Source organism: Eschrichtius robustus, chromosome 15, assembly GCF_028021215.1.
Source record: "Eschrichtius robustus isolate mEscRob2 chromosome 15, mEscRob2.pri, whole genome shotgun sequence".
Lineage (NCBI taxonomy): Eukaryota > Metazoa > Chordata > Mammalia > Artiodactyla > Eschrichtiidae > Eschrichtius > Eschrichtius robustus.
Genome location: NC_090838.1, coordinates 58943715 through 58954506, shown reverse-complemented (window position 1 = coordinate 58954506; position 10792 = coordinate 58943715). Strand labels below are relative to the sequence as shown.

The 10792-nt window shown below is 36.2% G+C and overlaps 1 protein-coding gene across 2 annotated transcripts in view; it reads right to left on the bottom strand.

The window, feature by feature from the left end:
• Positions 1-4540: 4540 nt before the first annotated feature.
• Positions 4541-10792, bottom strand: part of APLF (aprataxin and PNKP like factor) — a 92812-nt gene continuing 86560 nt past the window's right edge. Inside the window, exon 10 of one of the 2 annotated variants that reach the window (XM_068564899.1) lies at positions 4541-5492. Coding sequence is in view for 1 of the 2 variants with exons in the window: in XM_068564898.1 (XP_068420999.1) it covers positions 5290-5492 (203 nt within the window). In the remaining variant the exon portion in view is untranslated. The remainder of the gene's footprint in view (positions 5493-10792) is intronic. The other variant, XM_068564898.1, reaches the window with a different exon arrangement.

The window sequence follows — 10792 nt, the reverse complement described above, 5'->3', positions numbered from 1 at the left end:
ACAACAGAGAATATGGGAATAGCCGGGAGATAGGTAGATACAGGTGAGTCTGTAAGTTCTCATCTAATGGCTTCAATTATCTCCATGAAGTAGGAAGTCAAATCTAATCTCAGTACTTAGGCTTGTATCCATTCTGTAGCAACTGACAATGTTCGCTACTTTCTCTTTTAATAGTCCCTCAACTTTTAGCTTCTGCAACACAGCAAGTTCCTGACATCTCTTCTCCAATTCCTTTGAAGTCTTATCTTCCTACTCCTTAAATGCTGACACACAAGATCTTGTCTTCAACTCTCTTTTCCATATTTATCACTCACCCCTTCAGTGATTGTAGACATTACTAGTGTTCACTCCATCTGGTTCTCATCTTTTCCGGGCACCCAAACTGTACTTTCCAGGCCCCTTTCAGTGGGCAAGGAGATGTGACTACTTCTGGCCAATGGGCTGTGAGCATGAGTGACACTTCCAGCATGAAGCATTTAATTAACAGGGTACAACCCTCCACTTTCTTTGTTCCCCTTGCAGTCATGATTGGTAAGTTTTCATGTTCCGGTGGTGCAACTACAAGATGACAGAGGTTCTGAAAGCCTGGAATGATGAGTTGCCACATGAAAGACACTGGCCTGAAGTCACCCAACACAAAAACCTTGGCTTATGAAAACTTTCCTTGTGTTCAGGCACTGTGATTTGGGGATTACCCCACCATAACTAGCCTAGTTGAATGGTACAGTGACCTAATTGAGTGGTTCTCAAAACATTTGAGGCTTAAGACTCCTTTAACTCGTAAAAATTATTGAGGACCCTAGAGAGCTTTTGTTTATGAGGGTCATACCTATACTTACCTGTTTTGAAATTATAACTGAGAAATTTAAAATACTTATTTGCAAATGTTTTTAAAAATAATAAATCCATTATACATAAACACAAATATATATTTTATGGAAAACAGTATTTTAATTTCGTGAAATGAGTGGCATTGTTTCACATTTTTGTAATCTCTCATTTTGTAAATCTCTTTAATGCCTGGCTTAATAAAAGACAGATTCTCATGTTTGCTCTCGTATATTGTTTTGCTCAAAGTATATAGAGAAAATTAGGCCTTATACAGATATATAGTTAGAAAAGGAAGTATTTTAATAGGATTTTCAGATAATTGTGACTATTATTTTCAAAATGTCACCCAAAATAGACAGCAGCTTCTGAGATGTTAGGTGCAATGTGTAACCTGAAATCATATTAATGAATTTTACAGACTCTGCTACACTAAGTTTCATTGGTCTATCTTATGCCTTGAATGGATCTTTTTACCCATGCCTGATTTTATAACACACATTGGTCATTTGGAAAATAATGGCTTGCTCAGTTTTGTAGATCTCCTAAATGTGGACACATTTCATTGTATTATATCACCATCGATATCATAAGAGTTTTAAAAGTTTTGGGAAGCTATCAAGCTCACAGTGACATACACAAGTTTTCTAAAATTCTAATTTTTTCTTTGAAAGCTCAATTTTTACAACTACAAAATATACTGTTGGTTGTTTTCCTTGAAAAAATAGGCTAAGTTCATTTTTGAGGAACTGTCTGCCACATACTCAAATTTGAATAACCACAGTATGTCTGCCAGTCACTCTTGAAGATAAAAATTGTGTTCCATGAAAAAAATCTGCTAGTTCAGATTGTAACTCAATCAGACAAAGGCTCTGCCTCAAGAATGAGACTGTATTTCAATATACAGCAAGACAGGACATTTAAATTATACTCCAGCATTGCTTTCTTGGACTATTTCATTTCTACCCATTATGCTATTTGCATACTTGCCTCACTGCCTTTGTGAGCTCTCTGACTGTAGACCCCGTGTCCTTTTCTTCCTTGTATTCGCCACAGTGTTCAGTAGTCACTGTTACTGAATGAATAAATATCCTATCTTCCCAAATAGACTGTAAGGACATTGAAAACAGAAACTCTATGTTATTCTTCTTTGAATCGCCAGCACCTAAGACAGGGTCTTGGGCACAACAGAGTACAACTGTGGTTGTTTATGATAATCAAGTTTATTATGCATATTATATCAAGATGGCCGGTAACGATCTCAGCAATTATTATCATTTTTCTTTCAATACCTACTGTAGAGCGGTTTCATAAGTTAGGTTTGCAGATTGGCAGGAAGAAACCAAACACACACACACACACACACGAAAGAGAAATTAATGGAACAAGGTGGTCACACAGAGCAGGGTTGGATATAGCATGTTGGTGTGTGGTTTCCGCCTCCATGGGCTGTGTTGGCGACACTGAACTCTGCATAGGTAAATCAGAAGAAAGTCACTATCCAGTTATTGTCAGCTTTATATCACCATTCTGGAAAAATTATGCTCACAATCTATTTGCTTTCATTACAATGAATGTTTACAACCACTAGGATCTTCTAGTTCTAGAAACCAACAGTATCAACAAAGCCATCCTCAACCTGGGAGAAATGCAGAATCAGCGCCCATGTGTCACTGAAAAATCTTCATGTCTCCAGCTTCCCAAGGTCCCAGAAAACCCACCTCCCTTCAAGAAGTCAACAAAAAATATCTGCCTTTAGAATTAAACATGTAGGTGAGAAATGTATCTGTGATCATTTTTAGCTTGAAGGAGGAGGCTGGGATATAGTTTAAATTCCATGAACACCACGATAGGGAGAGTTGGCTCTTATCCACGTTCAGGACAGCAATTAACTAAAGAATCAAGTTTTTGTTAATATTGCTTTTGAGCCCACAAATGTCATCAGTTTTCCCTCTATTTTGAGAATCATAGACTTAAATATAGTCCAATTACAAGTGGCAAATTTTTCTTACACCTTAGTCAATTGAGTTACATATTTATACCTTTGTTATACTCAGAAGTGTCTTCAGGATGATTATGAAAGGCACATCAAACTATCCTTAAAAAAAAACTACCATGAGTTATCACATTACTCTACTTCCAGGAAGAATATATTCTGATATTGAATGCTTTTTTTTCTTTCTAAAAGACGAGTGTCACCTTTTGCATTCTTTTTTTTATAATACCCTTATTGAGATATATAATTCATATGCCATAAAATTCCCCCTTAGAAAGTGTATAATTCAGTGGGTTTTAGTATATTTACAGAATTTTGCATCATCACCACTAATTTTATGACATTTTTATCAATTCATAAAGAAAGTCTTCTATGCATTAGGAGTCACGCCCTACCCCCCTCCCTCCTCTAGACCCTGGCAACCACCGATCTACTTTCTGTCTCTATGGATTTGCCTATTTTGGATATTTCATATAAGAGTTTATACAATTTGTGGCCCTTTGTTCTGGCTTCTTTCACTTACCATAAGGTTTCCAAGGTTTATCCATGCTGTAGCATGTTTCAATCCTTCAGTTCTTTTTTATGGCCAAAAAATATTTGGTTGTAGAGAAAGACCACATTTTGTTTATCCATTCATCAGCTAATGGATATTTAGGTGTCTCCACTTTTTGACTATTACGAATAATGCGTCTATGGACATTGTGTACAAGTTTTTACATGGACACGTTTTTAATTCCTTTGGGATAGATCTATGAGTGGATCAAGGAACACTTTAAGGATTAACTTAGTGCAAAATGAGAATAAGTTCAAAGAATTTTCTTCACAGGTTTTTCAAGCCCCCAAGACTAAAGGGACATTAGGAAAGAACGTTAGTTCCTAAATAACAACAGAGAGAAAATCAGAATAATAGACAATAGAGAAATACTTACCTTTTCCTTGCTGTAATTTAAGTAAATTTTAATATTATACAATTTCTTGAAAACAAATTTAAAGACACTAAGAAAACAATTATAAATCTGTCTTGCTCTTTTTAGATATACATTTTTAGGTTCTTTTAGAATAGAAAATATTAGTGTTTAACAAGGAAACTTTTGGTTTATGATTTATGATTTCAATACTGTATCTACTGCGTTGTGCAGATACCCAAATTAAAGATTCTAAACTATATTTCAAAGATTCTAAGTCATCTAAAATGAAGAGCATTACAGAGCCTAAAGTAGTTTAAGAACAGAGATACAGGGACTTCCCTGGTGGCACAGTGGTTGGGAATCCGTCTGCCAGTGCGGGGGACGTGGGTTTGATCCCTGGTCCGCGAAGATCCCACATGCCATGGAGCAACTGGGCCCGTGCGCCACAACTACTGAGCCTGCGCTCTAGAGCCCGTGTGCCACAACTACTGAAGCCTGCACACCTAGAGCCTGTGCTCTGCAACAAGAGAAGCCACCTCAGTAAGAAGCCTGTGCACCGCAACAGAGTAGCCCCCGCTCACCACATCTAACGCAGCCAAAAAAAATTAATTAAAAAAAAAAAGAACAGAGATACAGAGATACACTACATAAAATTGGAGAAGGAGTTTCTTCTTGAAATAAAAGGCCAGCATCTTGAATGCTGGCAGACAACTTGCTACTTTCATCTGAGGATAAAAGAACTAATATCCTTTGAGAAAATTATGGTTAAAAATAATTTCTTTATTCTTAATGTAAAGACAGCACATTGAGAGCTAAAATAATCAGGCAGGACTTCAGTTTGAAAAAGAAATGGTCAAATTCTTTGAGTTTTCCTAAATACTTTTAAACTCAGGCATACAGTAAATTACAGAGTTGGGACACAAAATAACATCCCCAACATGGTGGACATTTCTCTTCTACAGTCTAGTTGAATCTATTTGCAGTATCCATTTGGTACTGATTTCCCTGTTTCAAAGAATAAAAGTGGTAAATGAAATTGCAAAGCTCACATCTAGGGTTCTAGAAAAAATAACAGCCATTATATGATGGCTGTTATTTTTTAAAGCCTGGTTCTGCTTGAAGAATTACTTTAATAGGAATGAAAGCAGCATGCTTTCCCACCAATTATGTAATCTGCCTGGTTATACTGGCATAAGTATTCTATATAAAGACAGAATCTTTGGAAAAAAGAAGAGACCAATGTTGTGTGCAACCTATGGCTTTTACTTTTATTATAAACAAACAAAGTACATGAAAAATATCAATTATTTCTTTTTAACTCTCTGTTTGCTTATTTCCAGATGCTTTAAATAGGATAGAAAAAGCAAAGCAACAAAACAAATTCCATCCACTACACTGAAGGCTGACATTTTAGTGTTTCACTTGTAAAGAGTCAATAGTAAAGTCATAACTATAAAAAGAAGGAAAACAATTATCACTTAAGTGCTTCCTTAGTTCCTGAATTATTTTTCCACAAAGAAATGGTAAATATGAGCCACATATTACTGCAGAGAAGAGTTACTTTTTTCTTTTCATAAACTTTTTTGCTTCTTTCAAAAGCCCTTCCATATCTTCCTTTTCTAGGTCTTCCTTTCCTGGTTCCCAGTCGGAATCTTCATCTGTTGGCTCATATTCTTCTTCCTCATCATCTATAATGCTGTCATTCAGGTTGTACTCACTGGGTTGCCCAACACTGTCATCTTCATCTGAAATGTTTCTCACTGAAAAACAGTTTAGTACATAACACATCAATTGCCACTCAACCTGGGATTAGAAACATCTAACTGTAAAATATCCTTTTCTGCCAAGAAGAATTAATTTTACTTAATACAAAGCTAACTACTACAAATTTCTAGAAAGGGGGCTAAAGCTCTCATTTGTTATAATTCTAACTTTTTTTGAAACATTTGCTTAATTCTAACTTTTCCTACCATGAGGCTCCCAAGACTAAAATGTCCTCTGAGATTCATCATAATGGTTCCTTAATAATATCATAATCATATTCATGCTACCCTACCTTCCACTGTGGTAGAATATATTTTTGTCCCAGTAATCCACTGTCGCTCCCTGTGATGTGATTCTATTTACCCACCCCCACTGACATCAGACTTGGCCAAAGAAAAGTGAGTGGAAATAACAGCTTCCATGGAGAAGCTTTAAGGGCCTTTCTGTGGTTCTGCTATTGCCATTTCCCCTCTGCTAGGAGAACAGTGTGTCCCAGATAGAGGCTGGTCCTTCAGCCTGGATTCAGGATGAGAACACACATGAGACAGAGCCACAGCCAACATGCAGCTACATGCATGTAACATGAAGGAGAAATACACCTATTTATTGTTGTAAGGCACTGAAATTTGAGGACTGTTTGTTATCGCTGCAAACCTAGCACAATCTGATTGACACACCAGGGTTGTGACCAAATGAGGAAATATAAGCTTACATACCTTGGAAAATTTAGCTCATGCTTCAATAAGATTAGGATTACTATGGTAACAGCCATTAGAATTTACAGATTTCTAAATAACATTATAATAGAATTACAATTCTAGAATTCTTCTGTCTCAAAACTCATTTCTTCCCTCATCCCCCTCTGTTTTATTTTCTTTCCACAGTGAGCAACAGAGTTGGTTTAAAATAAGGCAGTGAGAGACTCTAGGATGATGTGGAGCATTTAAGAAACAGGTAGGAAGATTCTATCTGGAAATCTTCTGAATGGCAGAGGACAATCCCTGTGATGAAGAGCAAATGTATGGGTTAAAAATGTTTGTACTTTTGTATATGCTTTAGCTAACTTCTTCCTAAAACGTTCATATGTAATAGATATAACTTAAATGAAAGTTAAGAAGTTTGATGGGGAAAAAATCTGATGGGAGAATGATGACAAAGGAAGTAATTTATCTGTCTTCTTAACTTCCATAGCCCAGACAGTTATATTTTTCTTAATAATCACTACTCATTCCAAGAGGATTTGAGATAGCTTATAACAGTAATAATGAGACAATAAAAATACAAATAAAAGTAGAAACTAAGAACAAAGAAAGCAGAATATATGTCAACCTCAATTTTTAACATTATTCATATAAATTGAGCATCAAATTTCTCCCCGAGTTTCTCGGTAGCCAAGGCTAAAAAAGGCTACATAATAATTTGCACAATTCTCATTAGCATAAGAAGCACACCAGTTCCTTAAGGGAAGTCTGGCATTATATTTATTTTTGTACACTTCTTATCTCCTGTAAGCATCCTGAGGGCATGTTTTATGTCTAACTAATCTCGACTCCCCATATAACTTTTATGATAGAATACAATTGAAAAACATTTAGAGGGTAGTTTGCAGATGGGGAAGGGAGTGAGGAGGGAAGAACAGCACTATTTCTGTTCTTGTCCATTTTACCCTTGGAAGTATCTCGTATATATAACTAATGACATCTCAATAAAGAGTTTCCTTTCAAATTCTGAAATTATCTTAGCAGATTTATAAGAAAAATATATATGAAGCTGAAACAACTTTAGGTTCTCCTACTTTATTGGCTGTTCCTTCTCCACTTCCTTTGCTGGATCTTCCTCATCTTTCCAACCACTAAATTTTGGAGTGCCCAAATTTCAGGTTGGGTCTCTTCTCTAACGTACTCCTTAGATGATTCCACCTAGTTATATATCCTAAATTCCCAAATTTATTACACCTTAAGCTCTGACCATTGCCTAAAGTCCAGACTCATTTATCTCACTGACTATGTATTATCTCTACTTGGTGACTAACAGAAATCTGAAACTCAACATTTCCAGAACAAAACTCTTGAGGTATTTCACCCAAATCTGGTCATTCTCTTATCAATCCTGAATGTATAACTCCTCCAACTTTCTAACCTTCCAGCTGCTTTGGCAAGAAATCTTGGAGTTACCCATGAATAGCCTCTGTAATATTTAATATGTCAAAAGATCCTATTGGCTGTACTGTCAAAATACATCCACCACTTCTCACATCACTCCAATACCCCGGTCCCTATACCACCATTTTCTTCCTGGTCTAATCCAATATCCTCCTAACTGGGTTCCCTACTTCCACTCTTATCTGTTCTCCACAAAGAAGCCAGAAAACTTTCCAATAGCTTTTTATCTCACTCTAAATAAGATCTGAAGTCCTCATTTGTAGCTCTTGGCCTCCAAGACCCTACAAAACTGGCTCACTTCTAGCTTTTCTGATCTCATCTACCATTCTTCACTTACACTTTGTTCCAATCCTACCCTCTCTTCGTTGCTCCTTGAATAGTCCACGCAGGATCCTCTCCAGGGCTTTTGAAGCACCATTCCCATTGCCTGGCATACTCTTCCCTCAGAGAATCACCTGCTTGCTCTCTCCTTCAGCCCTCTGCTCTGATGTCAAATTAAGAGAGTCCTTCTTTTACTGTTCTATCTGAAATGGGACCTGCCCCCCACCCTCATGCACACCCTTGCCATTCTGTCCTCTTACAAAGCTTTATTTTTCTTCTTAGCAATTATCACTACGTGACATAATTGTTAACATGCGCACTGTCCACTTTCGTGAAATACTACAAAAGCAAGGCTTTGTCTCTATTGTATCCTCAGCTCCTACAACAGTGCCTAACACGTATAAGGCACTTTATATACATATATTTGTTAAATATATGAATGAACAAATGAACCATTTGCAAATCAACTGCTGAACATCTTTAGTTTACAGAAACCCTTATTTCAACCTACACTTTTAATCACGAGCCTGCCTGTCAACACAATGTATTACATTAAAGACTTTTATTTAAATCCTGCTAATTGAAGGAGCTTTAAGCCTCAATGAACACTGGAAATCTTTAGCAACTTACTGGGTAGGCTCATTTGTTCAAGCGATAAGGATGTATTAATCAGAAGACTTACACTTGTTTCATCAAAAATTTGTTTTTCTCTATCAAATCATCATTACACTTGATGTTTACGTAAACATCACATTAATGTTCTTTTAACAGGAGGTTCAGAATCTGAAAAAACCATAGGTAACAGAACTCAATGTAGCTGGTAGTCAAATTCCAGAACGGGTACTTTGTGCTTTAAGTGAAAGCACCTGAAGAGCCAAAGTCATGATAAGGGCAAGTCAGTCAGTGCCAGAACTCAGCTCTGTGTCCTTTGTTAGTGGTCCCAGGTCGACATTTCAGGATTTTGAATGCTGACATCTTTGTGGAATCAATTAAGTGGGCCCTCCTGTAGCAAATTCTGTAGTAGTGACTTTAAATATTCCACAATACAAATGCCATCCGGATGGGAGGGGTTTTTTTTTTTTTAAGTGCTGAAGGTATTTTTAGAGAAATAAGTTTCTGCCTTTCAGTGTAACTGGGCCATAGAGATAACGAAACTTTACTTACTTGGAAAATGCCCTGAATCAGCGCACCTGTTGATCTGAATTATTTCATGACTTCCTGAATCGTGGGAATAATCTCAGGAGGCATGGTTCTGAAATAAATATGACTAGCACCTAACCTAGGAATAAAATGTCTGTCTTTACCATAACAATTAATAAGTTTTTATGCAAAGGGAATTCAGAGAAAGCAAGAGAAAACACCCGTGCAAGTATTTTCTGAGCAAGCTGAAGCATGGTATCTGAATATCTGGATTTAAAGTGATGAAGCCAGTAAAGTTCATATAAACCCTCCTGTTTGCTACACACAAATTTCAAAGAAAGCCTCTCAGACAAGGAAGCTTGTTGGTTAGAAAATCAGACAACTCAGTCATGGGAGTCACATCATAGAAGATCCCAAGCCAAGACCCCAAAACTGTACACACAACACCACGGTTAGTGAAAAGCTTATTGAAGTACAAAAATAACAGGAGAGGGAGTAGTAGCTGTTTAATATTTTTAATCAATAGCAAAAAATAATTTTTGTAGCTTTATTTTTTGTAGTTGTGACTTCCAATAGATTTCCACAGAATTAAATAGTGTAATACTGTTTTTAAAAAAAATAAGAGCCTACATTTAGCATTTTCTTACATTGCAGCTACCTTATTTGAAATATAATTGTCGAGCATGTCTAAGAAATCAGAAGTGAGCTTGTTTCTTCCAAATCAAGGTGAGCTTGGAAGGAATAATTTTTCCTCTATCTTCACATAAGTCACTTTTAAGTTTCTAGCTGCTAGTTTTTGCTGTTTTTATGTGGTGTTCCATTCCCCTCACCCAACAAGAAGTCTCTTCAAAAAATAGCATGGTTTAAGAAAAAGAGATAGACTAGGAGGATAGAAGTATAAAGACCTGCGTCATGAAGCCCATGACAATGAACAAGGCATTTAATGGAATTTATCTTTTTATCTGTGAATCAAAGGATGTTGATTAAATGACCTCAAAGATCCTTTCCAACTCCAAAGTTCTAATTTTAAGGACAAAGCAGGAATTTTCATTTTCTCTACATGAATATGAAATGTAGAGACAGGCTGACAGCTTGACTACTTGAAAGCAGCACAAGAGAAATAAGCTGTCACTTTTTAAAAAAAACTGATGGGTGACACTGTTCTACCATAATAATGAAAAATAACAACCTCTAGAAAAAGTAACAAACTCTTTAACATATTTGAAACAACATGCTATTAACTATTTGGTATTAGGATATGGTAATTTCTGACTTTTCTATTTATGCAGAGGAATTTATAATAATTTATAATAACAGAATGACAATTCTGAAGTTTGTATCCAATGTTTCCTGTACAATTTAAAATTCCACCATCAAAGTCTTATCCCAAGAACCAAGTCTGCAGAGCTACTGAAGAGTATACTGTGTCACATGCATGCTGGAAGATTTTTACATGGAGAAAAAAATCTTTCCAAATTGCTGATTTTAACTTCGGGAGAGCAGTTTGTGCAGGTCTGATCCACTTTATTGTACATTAAGTTTATTTCTTTTTTAAAACACCATTGCATTAGCCTTTTTCATATTCCAAAATCTCTCAGGTTTCCCCACAGTAAGCAGCAGTTTACAGAATCTCATTTAAGTTTCACCAACCTTCCTTAATAGCTTTCTTTCTA